At 39.7% G+C, this 21,919-nt stretch overlaps 1 protein-coding gene across 1 annotated transcript in view; it reads left to right on the top strand.

Annotated features, from left to right (window-relative positions):
* The window catches only part of PRKN (parkin RBR E3 ubiquitin protein ligase), a 1,218,605-nt gene that overhangs the window by 767,471 nt on the left and 429,215 nt on the right, over positions 1–21,919 (top strand). Inside the window, exon 8 of the mRNA XM_061130058.1 lies at positions 12,907–13,043. Coding sequence (XP_060986041.1) covers positions 12,907–13,043 — 137 coding nt within the window. The remainder of the gene's footprint in view (positions 1–12,906; positions 13,044–21,919) is intronic.

Genomic DNA, 21,919 nt, shown 5'->3' with positions numbered 1-21,919 from the left:
AGAAGTCTTCCGTCCATACTTCCAGTCCCACTCCTCTTCCAGCCGTTGTCCTCCAACAGCGAATGTCACTGATGTCCCCGCCTGGACTAAGGCCACGTCATATGGCACTGAGGAGGTTGAGGACAGTCGGCCCTGGTGCCTGCTTTGTCATTCACAAGCCCCCTAAGCCTGTGTTCTCACCTGCTCCTCCCCGCGCTGGGGTATTTCACTGCTGTTGTTGTCATGGGAGGGATGAGGGAGCCATCCATCCATTCACTCAACACATATTTTTGAACTCCTCCTACGGACAGGTGTTGGGCGGAGAGACTGCAGAAAACACAGACGTGGGCCCTGCCCACCTGAGACTTGTCTGGTTCAGTGGATTAAATAAATAATGTAGAAAAAGCGCATAGCAGGGAGTTTGGCACAGTAGAGGCATCCACTAAATGTTTAAGAGGAGAAGCTCGACATAGCCTGTCTCCTTTCTGCCTCGGGATCATTAACCTCTGAGTCTGTGCAGCTTGACTTCCCATAATCTAACTCTGGTATCACCAAAATCAGCACCCTGTTTGGAGATACTGATGCCCACAGACTCACTGACTTGGGCTGCCCTGACCTGGTCCAAGGTGGCTCATCAGACCGTCTCTGATCCCTTGATCTGTGCCCCACACTATGCCCAGTGCCTGGCTCATTACAGGAGAGCAGTGAGTAATAGAATTATAGTTTTTAGATTTCATTAATATGATATTTTATTGTCAGGCTCACCATCATTTAATTTAGGCTCTAAGTGAAGATTTTGCATTACATTTGTTTAGAAACCAGTAGAAAATCTCCATCTTCATATAAAGTAATTAGAAAGGTGTTAATTTTATAACAGTGGTCTCTAGGATTTGGGGACATGATCTTCAGGTTTCCTAAAAGTGGAGAAATCCACAAATGTTAGTAAAAACGGAAAAGAGCTCAGTTGGAGACATGCCAACGCTATGTCGTCCCAAATGTGGCCTCCATCCATCCACATCTCTCTGGCCTCATCACTTAGTCCAAACCATCTTGTCTCCCAGGAGGATGTCACAGTGTCCATGAGACCTCTCCCTTTCTTGCCACACCCTAGGTCATTCATTCCACAAAGTTAGAGGCATTTTCTTAAACATAAATGGCATCGCGTTACATCGCTGCTGAGAACTTTGTGTTGTCTGAGAGTCGAAACCTGGCTGTTTAGACAAAGGCTTCCCGCAGCCGTTTCCACCTCCTCTAACCTCATCTCACCCCACTCTCCCCTTGCTTGCTGTGCTCCCATCACACTGGCCATCCCCTTAATTCTTCAGACACACCCAGATGTTCCTGCCTAAAGGGACGTTTCTCCAGCCACTCCTTCCCCAGAGCCTCTTGCATCAGATCTGTGTGTGGCAGGCCATTTAGGGATCAGTGTAACATCCTCTCCCCAGGCCTTCCCTGACCAGTCAGCCACCAGCCACCATCACATTTTTCTTGCCATCAGTTTCCATTAGCTAAGCAAAGTCCCTTTCCCTTTCTATCAAGTGGGTGTTGCAGGCATTGGACGCCCTGGATGAGGCCGGATCAGCTTCATCCAAAGAAGTGGCCCAGATGAAGGAGGTTGCTGCTTGCAGCCTTGAAAAGTAGGATCCACGGCTCAGCTTGAAACAGGCTCCCCGCTGCACACCGCTTAATCCTGCAACGTTGTTGACCTCTGTTTGTTTCCCGTTTGCGTTCCCCGAGTGCCCCTACTCATTCACAGTCATTCTGTCATCCGGTCAAGCAGCTGGGGAATCAGGCCAGCTCTGGAGAGACCAAAAGATGGCCCTTGGATTAATGGAGGCAAATGTTCAAGCAGGAACCCCTTTCTGTAAAAGGCTGGACAGCGGTTTCGGCTTTGTGGTTTGTACAGTCTCTGTCACAACTACCCATCTCTGCCGTTATAGAGCAAAAGAAGCCACAGGCAAAATGTAAAAATGACTGTGTTCCAATAAAACTTTTTTCACAAAAGCAGACGGGGGGCCACATTCAGCCCCAGCTGGAATTTGCTGACCTCTCTAGATCAGAGTCTGGAGAGAAGGTAAATAGCTGACTTCTCTGGGGTACGGGCTGTGAGTGGGAGCAGGGAGCACGGCCAGGGGCACCTGCCCCTCTGTCTTTTCCTGTTGACTCCAACCTCTAGCGGACCTTACTAGAAAAACAAGAGAAAAAGTACTTTACAATTAAATTGTTATTTATTGAGAGATATATAGGGCTTCCCTAGTGGCTCGGACAGTAAAGAATCTGTGTGCAATGCAGGAGACTCAGGTTGGGAAGATCTCCTGGAGACAGGATTGGAATGGCAACCCATTCCAGTATTCTTATCTGGAGAATTCCATGGACAGAGGAGTCTGGTAGGCTACAGTCCATGGGGTCGCAAAGAGTTGAAGAGAGTTAAGATATTTTGTGGGTTAAAAAAAAAAATACCTTTTCTTATTTTCCCTCAATATTCTCGCTCAGGACCTTTCTCCAGATGTATCTTCCTGGAAGTGAAATCTCCAGAAATCCCCAGATTCTTACTCCTGTAAGGAGCACGTGTGCTCGTGTGTTCATTCAAGAGGTGCAAAGCTGGAATTATGACTCTCTTTCATACACTGTTTCAAGTAAGCTTTAAATTCCCCATGGTTATGTGAAGGAAGAAATATTGTGATCATACAGACTGAGGGTTCTAATGTCTCAGGTCCTCAGGGATTGCCAGCGCTAACCTGTCGCTTCACAGATCCCTGTTTACAAAACCGGGTTCTCAGGCTGGCTGGTGGTGTAGCCGTTCCCACCACCTCCCAGGGTTCTCTCCAACCTCCCCGACCTCTGACTTCCTGAGATGAGCCCTCGCAGGGTTCCTTTTCTAGGTTTTCAACGTGAATTCAGTTGGATGTGTATGGCTCTATATAGTTGAATTTTATTATTTTTAGGGAAACATTTTATCATGTTATACACTGCTTTCTATGTCTGCGTGCGTGTGTGCTAAGTCACTCCAATTGTGTCCAACTCTTTGCAACCCTATGGACTGTAGCCCCCCAGGTTTCTCTGCCCATGGGATTCTCCAGGCAAGAATACTGGAGTGGGTTGCCATTTCCTTCTCCAGGGAATTTTCCTGACCCAGGGATCGAACCCACATCTCTTATGTTTCCTACATTGGCAGGTGGGTTCTTTACACTAGCACCACCTGGGAAGCCCCAGCTATATGTAAAACAAAAAACTCAATTAGGAAAATAATGTTAACCATGTGCAATAAGTTCTTAAACTGTTAATATTTTCATACTGAATTCATCTAATGATACTGCAGAAATTTCATAATACCTCCTCATTTTGTGATATTTTCATGGTAGAACTGTTTTAAGCTGTCTACAATCTATTTAAAGGTGGGTTCTTCATTTCAAGCTACCCTACTTCAGAGCATCTGGGTTTAATGTTTCTAAAAGGAATGAAAGACAGCATTCTACTAGCATTCATTCATCCACTCATTTTAGGGATGAATGAAGGACCATTAAGAGATCCTCCCTGCAAGGTTTTTGTGAGTTCGTAGCAAACAAATGTGTCTTTTTAAAATCACTCTGTGTCAGTAATAATTTCTTATGTTAAATACCTCCTAATATTTGGAGCCACTGGGCTGATTCTTTGTGCATTAATATTTCCTATCATGAGATTTGGGGATACACTAGAACAATTTATTTCACAGTGGGGTTCTTATCTAAACAAGATCTGTCTTCTTATCTTTCTCATTTTAGCAGAATGCTATTGCAGCTTCTAGCTGCTCCTAGCTGTTTTTCTCAAAAGAGAAAACAAAGACAGGATATGTGCATGAGTTGGTGTATGTTACAGATGGGGTCTTCTGAGTGGTGCCACACAATAGCTCTATGCAAACGATGTGACCCAGAAAGTATTTTATGTTAAATCTGGTGTTAGCTCTCTTTAGCAATATACACTGACAGTCTGAATACAGTGTGCTCTGAGATTATAACTCAGAAGCACTTAACTCGTGAATATAATTTTGAGCATTCTTGGACTTTTGTAAATATAATTTTGAGGATTGAAATTAATTGTACTTATTGGGGGATGAGAAAGAAATATAATTTTTCATAAGATGCATTTTCCTCCTATAGGCCAATATCATTTGGAGGGTTTTTTTAATTTCATTTTGTTACATGCAGTGGTTATTTTATTATAATTTTCCTGCCATTTATAGTTACTTTTCAGCATTCATTTAGTAGTATAAATACCATAGCAAGAAAAGTTGGGGTGTTGCTGATAAATCATTTTAATGAATTGCTATAAAAGAGGGGTGACCTCTTTGCTTTTAAAAGTTTAGCTTACTTTTTAAGAGAGAAAAGGGTTTATTTTAAAATTATATGTCATTTTATTGAAATGTTTACAATCTAAAACTTCTAGAAGTTAATGGTTTATATTTGGGTCGAACCTGTCCATAGTAGTTATTTTTAGAAATACAATATATAAGCTATACCAAAGTCAAATAATGTTCTCAAAGATTGACACCATCTGGAGGAAATTAACAGTCCATGAATTCTTATAACCATGCTTTATATTCTATTTTGCATAGCTTGCTTGTTACTAATGGTTCAAAACAACCTAACTCAACTACACTTAAGGTGTCATATAAACCTAAGACAGAGACTTATATTACATGACTTTTAGAAGCAGTGGCTTTACTTCTTAGTTTCATTTTCAATATTTGGAGGAATTCAGAACTTTGATGGAGGCTGAGGTGTTGATAAGAAATTACAAGACATAGTTTCCTAACCTGAACTAATTTTATTCCATTTAGAGTGTTTTTTTACATGTGTCCTCACTTCCCTGTAGTTTCTTGGTTAGACTAACTCATTCTTGCTTTTTAGGTCTTAGTTTATATTTTCCTTTTTTAAGGAAACTTTCTCTGCCTAACCCACACTGGAGTCAGCTGTCTCTCGTTCACCTTCCAAAAAGTGTCTCAGACTCATTATCTCACCAGCAAACAGGATTCCTTGAGGGCAAGAACTCCATGTTCCCCTCCCCTCCTTGCTCCAAAGAACCAGCACACAGTAGCTTCAAAACTCTGTTGAATTTGAGTCGGGGAAACTGACGTTGGCTCGTAAAGGTGATAGAGGACGATAGGAGTAATAGACTGTGAAATACTGAGTTTAATACAGAATGGAACTTTATAAACAGAAGGCTTACAGGAAATTAGGAAGTGAATCCCTGTTAACCAGAGTCTTGCTGATAAAAGTTTTCTGAAAAAGATTGGATTGGAGCTGAACCCTGACAGTTTTTTTTTTTTGGAAAGTGAAGACAAATTGAAGAATCTTACACATAGAGATAAGAGCATTAAAGAAGAGGGTGGTCCAGAAGCTACAAAGAGACTGACCTGAGAGAAACAGAAAGATTTATGAATGACAATATGGGAGATACATACTGCAGGGTGAAATCTAAGCTAAAGAGGGCTCTGGAAAGAGCCCTTTCCAGAAGGAAAACCTGGGGTCTTAATACATTGGCCTTGGGTAATTAATTCATAATTTGACCAAGAACTGCCATGATGAAAGCTACTTTGGAATAATTTTGCTGTAATATGTTTTGTATAATATTTTATTTAAAGTTTTTGTCAAGAAGGGAAGCCAATTAGTATGCTCGCTGTCATCTCTCTACAGGGGCTGAATGCTCTGAGGCTTGAGCCATCTTGCAAGCCCTTCCACAGCCCTGTCTGACTCTTTGGCAACCCCATGGACTATAGCCTGCCAGGTTCCTCTGTCCATGGGATCTCTCAGGCAAGAATACAGGAGTGGGTTGCCATTTCCTTCTCTAGGGGATATTCCCGACCCAGGGATGAAACTTGTGTCTCCTGCATTCTTTAATGTTGGGCCACCAGGGAAACCCAGAGACAAGTTAGGTGGTCTCTAAAGTCATCCCTATGGTAGCACTTAGCTACACTGAAGCAATTACTTTGTTGTCCACAACCCCATGGGACCCTGAAGAAAGGGACCATGCCTTCTTCACATCGGCAGGGCAGTGTCTGGCATGGAGTGATTTTTCTAAAGTTACTGGCGGGATGGATGAATAAAAGTGATTCAAAAATGTAAACATAAGGAGTCTTCATCTTAGGTATGGTCTATACAGTGAAATACGGGGCCTCTACAAGTAAGCTTACAGAGCCAGAGTCAACTCGTGTGTGTGTTTATGTGTCTGCCTGTGCAGCAAAGTGAACCAGATAAAGCCAGGAGGACATGAGCAGAGGAGGCAAGAAGGAATTGGAAGAAGCACTTAATGAGCTTGTCCGGGATCTGCCAGGGCCTTAATATGATTCTGATTCCAAGCTAACTAATGGGCAAGTGAACTTACTTCAGGATTTTGACTTGGCTGCTGGGAGGAATCTTGAAGGTCATTCAACTGTTGAAGCTCATTTTAATTTCTAAAAGTTGGATCTATCAATTAGTACCTTGGATCAGGGGCCTCTCCAGCGACGGGGACTGCTCACTTGGCTAACCCGAGTAATGAACTTGCACGACATATGTGGGCTGAAATGTTATCTCCAGCGTGTCTGCAGGGAGGCGCGGCTTGGGTACTTCTTTGTCGGTCATGCACTTGGGCAATTAGTAGGTAATGTGGCTAAATATAGATGAAAATGCATTTGGTTTCAGAGATTTTGGTCATTAACTTATTGTTTATAAGCAATCTCTAACTAAAAGGGATTTAAAGTGACAGTTCTTAAGAAGATAAACTTGAGTTATTTAATGGTGTAGCTCTCTCCCTCTAATTATTTTTTATCTAATCAAATGCTTTATTAAATTCCCAGGAGTCATCATTGTTCATGTACAAAGAGTCTGAAGAGGGCTTAGTGAGATTACTAACTGGAGCATAACAGCTGTGTTACTGCAGCCCAAACTAAATGGTGAAAAAACAATGTGTGCATTCTCAAGGGTCAAATGTTAGCTAAATTTAAGAGCTAATATTCTCCTTCCAGTGGGGAAATTGCACTTTTTAAACTCCTCAATGATTTTATACTTAACATTTTAATTCTAATATTCATGTTTTCTGGTTGTATTTCAAGTTCTGCTATCGTGGAATATAATCTTTCTCTTAATTTTGCTTTTTGCTGGGGTGAAGGGAGAAACCAGCCGTCCTGCGTAAGTCAGCGGCCACCTTCCACGCCCTGTACTTGCCATCTCTTGTCTAGACCTGGAATGTTTTCTCTGGCTCCACGTGCTGCAATCTTCATCCTCCTTTAAACGCCACTCCGTTCACGAATTCTTTTCCTACCTATTGTCTTAACATGATCTCTTCCTCCTCTGTGCCTGTGTTAGTCATATATCGCTGCATAAAAAACATATCCCAAAGCTTAGCATCGTAAGACAACCATCAGTGTTACCCCGCCGTTTTTGTGGGCCATGAACTTGGGAGCAGCTTAGCTGGATTGATTCTTGCTTGTGACTCATGGTGTCTCATGAAGTTATAGTCAAGATTCAGCCAGGTCTATAGTCTTGGGCTGGAGGATGTACTTCAGAGATGTTTAGCCTAGGTGGCTGCTGAGTCAGTGCTGGCTGTTGACAAAAGGCCCTGGTTCCTAGCCCTGTGGACGCCTCCACAGACTGCTCGAGGCTCCTCACATCATGGCCGTTCACTTTCCCCGGAGCCGGTGACCCGGGAGGGAGCACAGGCAGTGTGGTGTCTCTTCTGGTCTAGTCCTGGAAGTCCCATGTTGGGATTTCTGCATTTTCCCTGCAGTTCAAGCAGGTCACTTCATATAATGTGGGAAAAAAGTACACGAAAGGATGAAGACCCTGGGGTAGGGATTTTGGGGGAGCATCTTAGAGTCTGCTTACCATTTCCTACACCTTTAACATAGCTTCAAATATTCTGCTCTGTGTTACGCTTCTGTGTGTCCCTTCCCTACCTGCTCTGTTAGATTTTTGTTTTATTTAGAGTGGTGTTAGCTTCCTTAGCTTTACATATCTTGAAATTTTTGGCACATTGCATTCAGTATATGTCACGTTCAGTTGAGAAGTTGGAACCACAGCCTCTCTGTTAGTGGGTAAAAATGAAAATGTATCTGTGAGAAAAACATCAGACAGAGATGGAGAGATTTTGGCAGAGAGAGGGAATGTAAAGGAGATCAAGTGTGTGTGTGTGAAAAGAGAGAAAATGGATGAGGTAGAAAACTGTGCATTTTATCGGAAAAATATGAAAATAAAATTGGTACCATTTTGTAGGTACTAGAGAACTAATTTTACAAGAGTTTAAATGTTTGGATTACCGTGGAACAGTTTTCTACTTTGTGTCCTATATGTGAATGCCTCACTGTCAGTTTTACTAGGACTCTCTCAATTATGCTTAATACTTTTATTAAAAAAAAAACACCAAAAACATTTTGTATTGGGGTATAGCCAATTAACACTGTTGTGATTGTTACAGGTAAACAGATAAGGGACTCAGCCATACGTATACATGCATCCGTTCTCCCCCTTTCCGTCTGGCTGTCACATAACACCGAGAGGAGTTCCATGTGCTCTACGATCTGTCTTTGTTGGTTATCCATTTTAAATGAAGCAGTGTTTACATGACCTTCCCAGTGTCCCTGACTGTCCCCTCCCCCTGGCAACCATAACTTCATTTTCTAAGTCTGTGAGTCACTTTCTGTTTTGCAAGTAAATTCATTTCATATAATTTCTTTTGGATTCCACATGTAAGAGATGTCTAGAGAAGGAAACAGCAACCCACTCCAGTGTTCTTGCCTGGAGAATCCCACGGACAGAGGAGCCTGGCGGGCTACAGTCCATGCATCGCTGACTCAGACATGACTGCGTGCCTACCACACACACACACACACACACACACACACACACACACACACACAGATGTCCTAATAGTTCTCCTTTTTGAATAAAGGGTCTTTGGATCACTCCTTTAATAAAAGCAGAGAAATCATTGCTTACAAATAACTCTGAAGTAATGTCAAGTGCAGCGTTTGTATATGATTTTTTTATATATGATTGGGAACTTTATGTAGCTTTTGATTAACTGCTCTATAACCTGGCTCACTGGGGTAAAATCGTTTTCTGGATTGGTCAATTAACATTTATGTGCAGTCGGAGCAAAGGGCACAGAGGAATGTCAGAAGGAAGAAAAAGACCCACGAGAATACAGGTCCTGGCAGGTTCCCCTCAGAAACGTCACTCATATCCATCTTTTCATTTCCACTCCTAGAACCACCAGCACAACACGGTCCAATTCCTTAGTCACTCATGTCAGATTTATTAAAATGACCTCCAAAGACATTTCTGAGCTGCTGAAGAGTGCTAACTTTTTTCACTCTCCTCTTTCACCTTCATCAAGGGGCTCTTTAGTTCCTCTTCACTTTCTGCCGTTAGCATGGTGTCTTCTGCATATCTGAGCTGGTTGATATTTCTCCCAGCAATCTTGATGGCAGCTTGTGATCATCCGGCCCAGCATTTTGCATGATGTGCTCCACATAGGGGCTTCCCAGGTGGCGCTAGTGGTAAGGAACTCACCTGCCAATGCAGGAGACGTAAGAGACTCAGGTTCGATTGCCAGGTTGGGAAGATCCCCTAGACGAGGGCAGGGCAACCCACTCCAGTATTCTTGCCTGGGCATATCCGTGGAGAGAGGAGCCTGGTGGGCTATAGTCCATGGGGTCGCAGAGTCAGACACAAGTGAAGTCACTTAGCACACACTCTGAGTAAAAGGTAAATAAGCAGGGTGACAATATACAGCCTTGACGTACTCCTTTGCCAATTTGGAGCCAGTCCACTGTTCCGTGTCCAGTTCTAACTGTTGTTTCTTGACCTGCATACAGGTTTCACAGGAGGCAGGTAAGGTCATCTGGTATTCCCATTACTTTAAGAATTTTCCACAGTTTGTTGTGATCCACACAATCAAAGGTTTTCGCATAGTCAATGAAGCAGTAATATATGTTTTTCTGGAATTCTCTTGTTTATTGTATAATACAATTCAGTTTAGTTCAGTCGCTCAGTCGTGTCCGACTCTTTGCAACCCCATGAATCACAGCACGCCAGGCCTCCCTGTCCATCACCAACTCCCAGAGTTGACTCAAACTCATGTCCCTCGAGTCAGTGATGCCATCCAGCCATCTCATCCTCTGTCATCCCCTTCTCCTCCTGCCCCCAATTCCTCCCAGCATCAGGGTCTTTTCCAATGAGTCAACTCTTCGCATGAGGTGGCCAAAGTATTGGAGTTTCAGCTTCAGCATCAGTCCTTCCAATGAATATTCAGGACTGATTTCCTTTAGGATGGACTGGTTGGATCTCCTTGCAGTCCAAAGGACTCTTAAGAGTCTTCTGCAACACCACAGTTCAAAAGCATCAATTCTTCGACACTCAGCTTTCTTCACGGTCCAACTCTCACATCCATACATGACCACTGGAAAAACCATAGCCTTGACTAGACAATGGGTGTTGGCAATTTGATCTCTGGTTCCTCTGCCTTTTTGAAATCCAGCTTGTATATCTGGTAGTTCTCAGTTCATGTACTGTTAAGGCTAGCTTGAAGGATTTTGAGCATTACCTTGGTAGCATGTGAAATAAGTGCAGTTGTGTGGTAGTTTGAAATTTCTTTGGCATTGCCCTTCTTTGGGATTGGAACGAAAACTTAACTTTTCTAGTCCTGTGGCCACTGCTAAGTTTTCCAACTTTGCTGATGTGTTGAGGGCAGCACTTTCACATCATCTTTTAGGATTTGAAATAGGTCAGCTGGAATTCCATCACTTCCACTAGCTTTGTTTGTAGTGATGCTTCCTAAGACCCACTTGATTTCACACTCCAGGGTGTCTGGCTCTAAGTGAGTGGCCACACCATCGTGATTATCTGGGTCATTAATACCTTTTTTGTACCCTTCTTCTGTGTATTCCTGCCACCTCCTCTTATTTCTCTTGCTTCTCTTAGGTCCTTACCATTTCTGTCTTTTATTGTGCTCATCTTTTCATTAAATGCTCCCTTGGTATCTCTAATTTTCTTGATGAGATCTCTAAAGCAGAGAAATTGATGTTCTATGAGTTGACTAAGTGGTGTAAGTTCTTTTGGACTTATTTTAACTGAAACATTTTAACTGAAAGGCAAAACTATAAATATGTACTGTTGTCCACACATGAAAGAGAACTCTCTATTCTTCCTTCTATTAATAGGGATGGAAAGAATACATTTGCTAGACGAGTGGCTACATGCCACACATCTTAATGTCTCTCTGGGACCCTGGCAGAGTCTACAATCCATACTGACTGCTTTGGATTTTATATAAGTTTTCTTTTTATATTTTTTCTACAGGGTAATTGCCAAGCTTTCTTTTTAACCTTGTTATATATAGGCACATTTTTATAAATGCTCTCATAGTTTCTCCAGTGTTTCTCTGTATTGATAGCAGATGAGGGGCCTATAAAAGCTGAGTCAACCATGTTGCTAAAATCAGAATGAAGAACCTTTGTCACAGAACGTAGTCCTGAAAGAAGGAGGTAAATACGGCAGGTCCGAAGGGTCATCTAGAGGGAGTAAGGTGTGTGTGCACTTGTACATGTGTGCATGCCTGACTCCGCTCTTAGAAACAGGCAAGCATTGCATTTCATCGTCTTCAGTGGGGAGGCTGTCAGAAGGGGGAGGCTGAAAATTCAGCACACAGTCAACACCCAATTGAAAAAGGTCCCGGGAATGGAAATGCCCCTGAGGGGCTGTCAAAAGGTTCAGAGCTAGGAAATGGAAGCACGTAAAAACCTCAGGGACACTCTTACTCAGATGAATTGACCATCAACTTATTGGCCCAAGACATTGAAATAGCGAGGCTTCCTTTCCATTTTTTTGTGTATTATATATTGTTTTGAAATAAGTAGGAAAACAAAATTTTTTTAATCTTGTTAATTATTATGAAGTTATCTTCTGTTATTTTTAGGGGAAGAGCTTTTCTATCTGTTAAGAACCGGGTATGAAATAAAAAATATTTTGTAGTTTGTTATCATCACATAGAACATAGGCTTATCAAGATAAAATCTAATGACTTTCTTACTCTTAAAATTGCCTTGGGGCTGATTTCAAATTAATATTTTATTTTTGTCTCCTTTTTGTCATAAACTCATGCAGTTCATTTGTGAGCAAAAAAGAAAAAAGTGGTTACTTGGCAGATTTTTCCTACAGTGTTTTAAGGAAAACCAAACTTTTTAGGACTTACATATATTGATTTATTAGTACTCCCCTAACTTTAATTTTAGAAATTGAATATTTGAGTAGATGGGGAAGCATAATAGACAAAATCCTGTCGTAGATGAATCTCTGTTAGATAATCTTTTATTTCTAAACTCTACTTTTCTATTTGCCAATGAGATATGAATGACTATTTAACATGCTTTGCTAATTTTTCTTTTGACTTGGGGGAAATTCAGGTTTATATACTATTTAATATTATAACTGAATTCAAGGATCATTCATTTAAAATCTTACAGTGCCTGGTGCTGTGAGAATATTAATATCAAGTAGACTCAGTATCTAGTTTCACAGGGATCATAGTCTTACAAGTGAAGAGAAACATAACAATATCATGATAAAATAGTGAAATATTTGTAAGTGGATGGCATGATGAGTAGGTTAATTGGGAATTATAAGTCAAAGGCTTCTAGAAAGAGCTTGTATCTGAACTTGGGTTTAAATAGCTGATTGGTCCATATGGTTGTATAAAAAATGAAAGTTAAGAAAATCAATGTTCTTCATAGTTCACAAGGTGTTTCCAGTTTTGCAGAGGTAGCCTTGGTATGTATGAACCCAGCGCTTAGCAGTGCCGTTCTCTACATGGAGCGTACTCTAAGCAATCCTACAAGGTCACAGGAAGTGTCCTGGACTGCACGCTGCGTCTCCAGCCTCAGCAGGACTAGAGGAAATGTCTTTGCCTCCGCAGGAGCCCCGTCCTGGTTTTCCAGTGCACCCACCGCCACGTGATCTGCCTAGACTGTTTCCACCTGTACTGTGTGACCAGACTCAATGACCGGCAGTTTGTCCATGACCCTCAGCTTGGCTACTCTCTGCCGTGTGTGGGTAAGTCTAGCACTGTTTCCTCCATTTCCAGTTCTGATCAAGAGCACAAAAAGGGCAATTATTGGTATAAAACTACCTTAGATATGCCCAATTCCCTAATGAGGAATTGAAAATCCAGAATCTATTTGATCATTGTTGGGCAAGAAAATTAATGTTTGAATCACAATATAAAACCCTAGGGTTTGAAGGACCTGTGTTGAACTAGAAAATGTATAATCTACATAAAGGCATTGAAAATAAATTTTAAAATATTATTCAGCCAATGTATACAAAGTATGTCTATCAATTCACCCTGAAAAGTAGAGATTTATTAACCTGTATTTAGAGCAATTTTTTATCATACACCCCTATTGCTAAAAATTTTGAACAACTGCATAAATATTATATGAAAGAACATGTGTTTAAAAAGAAAGAATAATACAAAGCTGAAATATCTGTTTAAATGTTTTATATCTTCCAACATTGCAAAACATCCTTTACTTACGCTATATCATTACCATTAGATGTATTTTTTTAATGAGGTGAAGTTCACATAACATACAATTAACCGTTTTAAAGTGTACAGTTCAGTGGCATTTTTTGCTTTAATATTGTTATGCAGTGACCACCACCTCTTTCTAGTTTCAAAACTTTTTCATCACTACATAATAATATTCTATATCCATTAAGTAGTCACTTCCCATTCTCTCTTACCCTCTTCATTTGGCAAGCACAAATCTGTTTTTTTTGTTTTGTCTCTATGGACTTGCCAATTCTAAATATTTCATATAAAAGGAATCACAAAATATGTGACCTTTTATGTCTGCCTTTTTTTGACTTGGCATGTTTTTGACATTTATCCAAGTTGTGATATGGATCAGTACTTTGTTATCTTTGTGGCTGAATAATATTTCATTATATGGATATACCACAACTTATTGATCCATTCATCCATTGATGCGCATTATTTCTGTCTTTGGCTATTATGAATGATGCTGTTATAGACATTTGAATACTTGTTTCTGTCTGGGTGTATGTTTTCATTTCTCTTGGAGTGCAGTTTTGAGATCATATGGTAATTTTACCTCTTAAGGAACCAACAAATTATCTTCCATAGCTGCTTCATCATTTTACATTTCCACTACCAACTTATAAGGGTTTTTATTTCTCTACATTCTCACCAGTACTTGCTATTAATATTTTTCTATTTTTTAAGTAGCCATCTTATTAAGTATAAAGTGATATCTCATGGTTTTGATTTGCGTTTCCTTAATGACCAATGATGTTGAATGTCTTCTCATTTGCTCATTTGCCATTTGTATATCTTCTTTGGAGAAATGTCTGTTCAAATCCTTTGCCTGTTTTTAATTGGGTTGTTTGTCTTTTAGTTTTTATATTGGGAGAGCTCTTTATTTATTGCGGATACTAGAGCCTCACCGTTATATGATTTGCAAGCATTTCTCCCACTCTGTCTTTTCACTTTCTTTACAATGTTCTTTGATACAAAAAAGTTTTAAATTTTGATGCAGTCCAATTTATATTTTCTTTTGATGCTTGTGCTATTGATGTCAAATTTAAGAATGTAGTGCCAAATCCCATTTCATGAAGATTTACCCCTATGCTTTTTCTAATAGGTTAGCTCTTATATTTAGGTCATTGATTCCTTTTAAGTTAATTCCTATATATGGAGTTGGGTAGGGGATCTGGTTCCTTTAAAAATAGGAAATGGCATTTAGAAATCACAGTCCCAGTGCTTGGTGCGCTCACTGTTACTAGCTTGGTCACTCTTTCTAGGCCTAGCTGAAAGAGCTGGGAAACATGCATTTTTAAAAAGGTAAAAACTGTGTTTATACTGACATTTCCACTTTATACCCAGGGTTATGAAATTTTTACTTGAAGTCACTGATCTTAAAACTGTCATTGTTTTCCCTCTTAGCAAAAATACTTGTTACTGAGTGATATTAACATAATTACTGATTTGTCTCATTTCATAATACGTATATAATAGTATCTGTTTCAGAGTACCAACACCATCACCAAAGTGTGATTACTGAAAACAGTGTTAATACAGTTTGTTTTATCATTAGAGTATATTGTTGTAGGGCTATAGAGTCATGTACAGTTACTGTATAATTATGTCACCAATTTCATACATATTTTTAACTATTTTAAAATGTATTTTGTTTTTATAATTTATATTTTTATATTTATAAAAAATACTAATGTGATTCCAAAGTCAAAGCTATGGAATAATTATATTCAAAGAAATATAACTTTTATTCCCATTCTCTTCAATATTCCTTTTCTCTACAATGTATGTGTAGATCTTTATTTGAAAAAGCTCCCACTTTAAAACACATAAACAGATTATATAGATGATGTAGATATTGAAGAGATTTGCATCATCTTCTTAAGGAAAAAGTAGAATACTGTGGATATTTGTCTCCACCTTCCTTTTTTTTAAACTGTACATTATATATTCTGTAGAGCTCTCCCTAGTAATATGTGTATATTTTCTTCCCGGAAAAATTAGCATTATTGAATTCCATTGTGTGGTTATACTTTACTGTTCCCATATTGGTAAACAGTTTTCATTTTTTTTTTATTACAAATATTGGTACAACCAATAGACTTGTATACACGTGTATTTTCATGGTCTTGATCAGAGTATCTCTGAGATGGATTCCTAGAGTGGGATTGCTGTACCCAAGGGAAAAATATGTATTTCTTTTTATGTTTCCAAACTCTTCTCCAAAAGTGTGCTGTCTTCCATTCTCCCCAATGACGTGTAAAAGCAGCAGTCCCCCACCCCCTCACCAACAGAGCAGCCACAGGACTTTGGGGGCCACTTTCCAATCTTACCTTTGAAAAAATGGCATTTCCACATGCATACTTTTTCTTATTTTGAACAAGGTTGAGTATCTTAAGTTTAAGATCCTTTTACACTTCTTTTTCTCCATCACTTAAAAAAATCTCACCTTTTTTCTCCAGGGATAGGCTAAGTGAATATATTACATATTTTTTTTCTTCAAAAGTATTTTCTATATAGTACACATTTGACAGTCCCTAACAGCAGCAGGAAAAGTTAACAAGGTTCAATCACTTATATTTTTATAAAGAATGTGTGTCAACTAGCTTTTACTTCGCTGCTTCTTTGCCAAAGGATAACTGACAGCTTCTAAGTGAAATAAAATATTTGCCTGGTTAAGCTGTATCTCATTGAAATGCGTTATATGAATTTACTATGGTTGAGTTATCTTTTAAATACCATTTTTTTTTACATTAACTGTGTTAATGACATTTTTATAACTCTATGCATTCCTGAGTTCGACTTCTTCATTTTAACTGTGAATGAGGTAGGGAATGAATGAATTTTAAATATGCTTACTTTGCATGTTTTTTTTTTGGGAATCCTTTCAAATATTTTTGTGACTGTATCTACTTTATTACCAGTCATATAAATGTAATATTCCATAAAGTTTTGCTTTTATTTTTTAAAATGCCACTTGCTATTGAGAAAGAATCTTCTCTAACACATCTTCGCTTTCATGTTTAACAGGAGGCAGAAAGCTGCCTATCTGTGCATTTTGTTATTAAAAGAGAATGTAGCAAATAACCACAAACTGAGACAGGTTAGAAACAACCATTCTACTAAACTGCACAATTCATGCCAACACTTGCTTCTTCATATCCTGTACAGTATTTTAATATGTTTCTCCAGAAGTGCTTACTCATAACAAAATAGAGTTCAGCTTGTCACAGTGTTACCTGCAGTGTATTATTTCAGCCTTATTTTATGAGGACTCAAATTATATTATAATTATTTAACATATTATGTGAAAACAGGTTTTCTAATGCTATTATAGTTTCTTTTGTGTGTGTGTGTGTGTGTGTGTAATAAAGTTTAATTATAAAGGAGCTAGACAAAGCTTCTGACATAGGTATCAGAAGGGGACAGAAAGAGTACCCCCCTGCTAGTCTTCAACTGGATGTTATATATTCACTTGCAGTCTGTTAATGAAAAGAAAGGAATGTCTTAAAATTCAGAATGGCACCAGGCCCCTCATCCATAAGTAGCATTTTATGATAATTTTGGCACCAGATAATTCATCCCAGGCCAGAAAACGATTGACTTGAATCTTGTAGAAGGGCAGATTACCACACAAATCGTCTCGTTTACATAGATTAGGGGAACAATGTCTGAGTGTAACATACTGTAGTTTGAGCCATTTGGCGGAACTTAGAGCCTGGGGTAAATGCATAGCACATTAACATAGCTTTAAGACAAACATTTCCATAAGAAAAATGTATTGATTAACTCAAGGTTTGAGAATAGTTAGCTTCAGGTGAAACCAGGTGTCATGGCAACACAGCATTTTAAGAGAAACCTCCTTTTAAATTTGTATAGAGAAGGGAAAAAAAAAATATCACTAGTTTGTTTCCTCCTGCCGCTTTTATAGTTTCTTGCTGTTGTAAAAAACAAACTGAATTGTCTTGACTGTTTGCTCAACAGAGGTGTTCCTTCCATTTATTACTTGCTTAGTTTCTAAATGTCGCGCTCCGTGTCACAGCTTCACACCTTCCTCAGTTTATATCTGAGAGCTTCTTATATACAAAAAATGGAATGCCCTGTTAAGGGTAATAGTTCCTCACATTGTTGAATACTACAGTTTTCTTCTTTGGCTTCTGCTTACTTGGTTAGTACTATCTTTAATTAATGGTTTCTCTGCAAGAGGCTCGAATCTTTTAAAGTCACTTAAGTATTTTAACAGAGTTAGATGGATGAACTTGAGAGAATTTGTCCCTAATTCTTTTAGCCAAGGACAGATAATGTTCTGCCAAAGGGAACTGACAAGACAATGCTTTCTAGGAGCCTGTGATGTAGGACTCCCCTGCCCCTCAGGATATCCCCCGTACAATTCATGACGTGTCATTATTTGCTTTGCAGACCAAGGTATGAGATACCAGTATAAGCCCTAATATGAACCGCCATGACCCACTGAGTTGTTTGCACATATGCGTGGGTGTGGACAGAGCATCGGAGAAGCCAAACTCAAATCCCGACTCTGAGGCTCACTCCCTGTGTAATTTAGGGCAAGTTACTTAAACTTGATTTGCCTCAGTTTCACTTTAAGGTAAAATAGGGGCAGTACAATAACATCTAGCTTCTATGTTGTTATGTAGATGAATTAAAATAATGCCATATAGAGCACTTTTCAGTTAAATGCTGAAGACAGTGGGCGCATGGTGAATATTGGCTTTTGTTATTTTGCTGCTACATAAGCATGTATCCCCATAGTATATATAATGTATCTGTGCATATATGTGTATATTGACAAAGGAGCATGTGTTTAAACATTCTTTAACAGTAGGTTGGTGTTTCCTGCAATTTAATGCCTAAAATCAGCCAATTATCAAGCATTACTCACCTCTCCAGCTGTCTGGCCATCTTTTCCACTTGGTTTATTTGACTTTGACTTAACTCTCGGCTCATGGAACAAGACACGTACTATAAAGTAGTAACTTAACAGAAATGGAAAATCCAAGCTTTTTGAACTATAAACAGAAACAGCAGACTATCAGAAACAAGAATTTATCAAACCCATGTTATTTCCATGGCACAGTCTGCTCCCAAGGTGGGGTAAATTAAAAAGTTATGTTTAATTAACATCTGTGAGTCTTATAAATAAAACTTAGTATGTAAGAAAAGTGAAAAATCATGGTCAGTTTCCATAAGGGAACAGAGAATTTATCGAAAGGGCAGCTTTGTGGGAGCTGGATTACTCCAGCAAGGCTCGAAGTCTATACCAGATCCACACAGTAAGCTCACGTGTAGCGGGGTGCTGTGAAACATTTTCTTGACTGCCCTTGGATGACCTCAACAGTTCCGTGTAAAATGACTGGACCACAAGAGTCAGACCCAGGGTTATCACTGGCTTTGGACACTTAGGAGCACATCTTATTGGTTTCTCTGAAGAGATGTACATCTACTTTCCACCATGTCAGTTTATAATGCCTTGTCAAATGGTTTTAGGACTCTGTGATGACCTACTAGCTTTTTTGCAGATTATAATTCTTCCAAGAAAATTAAAGCAAGATTAGTTTGTGGAGGCAAGGGGCATTTACTGATAAATTCATAACTTTCTTCTTGATTTTTATTTTATATTGAAGTATAGTTGATTAACAATGTTGTGTTAGTTTCAGGTATACCGCAAAGTGATTCAGTTGTGTGTGTGTGTGTGTGTGTGTGTATATATTCTTTTTCAAATTTTTTTCCCATTTAGGTTATTGCAAGTTATTGAGCAGAGTTCCCTGTGCTCATACACTAGGTCCTTGTTGATCATCTGTTTTAGATATAGTAGCATGTATGTGTCAATCCCAAACTCCCAGTTTATCCCTTCCTTTTAGCTATGAAGTTGAAGTGGAAGTATCTCAGTTGTGTCCAACTGTTCATGACCCTGTGGACCATACAGTCCATGGAATTCTCCAGGCCAGAATACTGGAGTGGGTAGCCTTTCCCTTCTCCAGGGGATCTTCTCAACCCAGGGATCAAACCCAGGTCTCCCGCATTGCAGATGGATTCTTTACCAGCTGAGCTATCCGGGAAGCCCTTTTAACTATGGAGTTCATGTCTAACCACAAGCGATGCATACTCTCACAGTAAATATGCAGCTTGAATTCACTCCTTCAGTTTTCTGGCTGTGGGGTTTGCATGAAGCAGTAAATGGGAAACTCACTGGTAAATAAAATTTGAATTTGCTTCGTGGTTGTATTTCTGTTTTGATGCTAACAAACAAGCATGTGTTATTTTGTTAGAGTGACATGGCTATGATGTCAAATAGGTATCTATCTTTTGCACAGCCCTGTTTGAGATTGTTGTTCCTCACTTTGTGGTAAATGCAGCTATTTAACCCTCACACCTCCCCAAATCTATACAAAACAGCCCTTTCCTTAAAATCCATTATTTAGTATTTCCAGAACCTGAGAAGCAAGCCATTCGTTAGTGTTTGAATAGTGACATTATGAGTAAAATGTCAGTTTTTCACTTCCCTTGTGGCTCAGGCAGTAAAGAATCAGCCTGCAATGCAGGAAGCCTGGGTTTGATCCCTGGGTCGGAAAGACCCCCTGGAGAAGGAAATGGCAACCCACCCCAGTATTCTTGCCTGGAAAATCCCATGAATGGAGGAGCCTGGAAGGCTACAGTCCATGGGGTCACAAAGAAAGAGTCAGACACAATTGAGCGACTAATACACACACACAAGAGTAAAAAGCACAGATGAACACAGATCAGTTTTCTGGGATTATTAACTATACATCAAAAAGTACAGATTGTAAGTAGAATTAGCAAACAATTAAATATTTTTCAAATTGCACTGGTTCCATATAGCCACAAGAGAGCTAGATAAAGCAGTTATTTCCGTTGCTGTGTGACTCACATACCAAATGTCCAGGTAACAGGATCCATGTAAATCCACCATTTCTGCATAAAAGTCCAATACCCCTTACCCTCAAAACGTCTGTAGTAAGATGTTCTTTTTTTCCAAACCTGATCTTTCAAATCTTTTCCAACCTTCTTAAGCTAAGTGCCTTCAAAGCTCAATTTTAGACAGATGCATCCGTCAAGGCATGACCAGTCAACAGTGAACCAGCTCTTTCCATTGCTATAATTTTTATGATGAACAATTAAAACTGGTTCAAAATACCATTCAAGTAGAAACCCTGCTTCTTTTGCGTGAGCTCCTCATTTGACCAGAAATTATGTTATGCTTCGTAACAGTGGAATGCTGAATTTTATTTCCCCAATAGTTAAAAATAAGTCATGATTAGAGCCCTTACTGAGTACTTTCCCTGCATAAGGTCCCACTGGGATGCCTACATACATGCATTCATTTAATCCGCACAATGCTCTATTGGGCTGGATGTTGTCATTCTTCCAGTTTAGAGATGAAGCATTTGAGGCTCACAGAAGCTAACTAAACTGCACGTGGTACTACAGCTGGTATGTAACAGAACCAGTGTTTATTCAGCTAGCTGTGGCTCTAGAAGTGTGCTCTTAATCACTAGACAGCATATTAAAAAGTAGAGACATTACTTTGCCAAAAAAGGTCCGTCTAGTCAAAGCTATGGTTTTTCCAGTAGTCATGTGTGGATGTGAGAGTTGCATCATAAAGAAAGCTGTGTGCCAAAAAATTGATACTTTTGAACTACTGTGTTGGAAAAGACTCTCGAGAGCCCCTTGGACTGCAAGGAGATCCAACCAGTCCATCCTAAAGGAAATCAGTCCTGAATATTCACTGGAAGGACTGATGCTGAAGCTGAAACTCAAATACTTTGGCCACTTGATGTGAAGAACTGGCTCACTGGAAAATACCCTGATGCTAGGAAAGATTGAAGGCAGGAGGAGAAGGGGACGACAGATGATGAGATGGTTGGATGGCATCACCGACTCGATGGACGTGAGTTTGAGTAAACTCCATATGTTGGTGACGGACAGGGAAGCCTGGTGTGCCGCAGTCCATGGGGTCACAAAGAGTCGAACACGACTGAGCGACTGAACTCATGTAACAGAGCTGGTGTTCAGTCAGCTAGCTGTGGCTTTAGAGGCGTGCTCTTAACACTATACGAGGCGATAAGCCTGTAAACACCAAAGTACCATACCTCTAAAAGCTCTATGGGAAAGAAAATCAAGGGAAGAGTGTCTCTAATTTTTTGGCCCTTTTTCATATTTAAACCAGAAGCAAGCTTGACCAGTAGGAATTCTCTGTATTTTTCAGAGGAAGAAATAAAGGCTCAGTAGGATTGAGTGAGCAGCATCACAGAGTCAGGAAGGGTTGAGCTGAGATTTCAACCCAAGTGTGGTTCCCCCGAAGTTCTCTGTGTCTCCGCACCTCCACCCT

This window comes from Dama dama, chromosome 26 (genome assembly GCF_033118175.1).
Source record: "Dama dama isolate Ldn47 chromosome 26, ASM3311817v1, whole genome shotgun sequence".
Taxonomy (NCBI): Eukaryota; Metazoa; Chordata; class Mammalia; order Artiodactyla; family Cervidae; genus Dama; species Dama dama.
The sequence above is the reverse complement of the archived record's forward strand: the minus strand, read 5'-3'. Positions and strand labels throughout refer to the sequence as shown.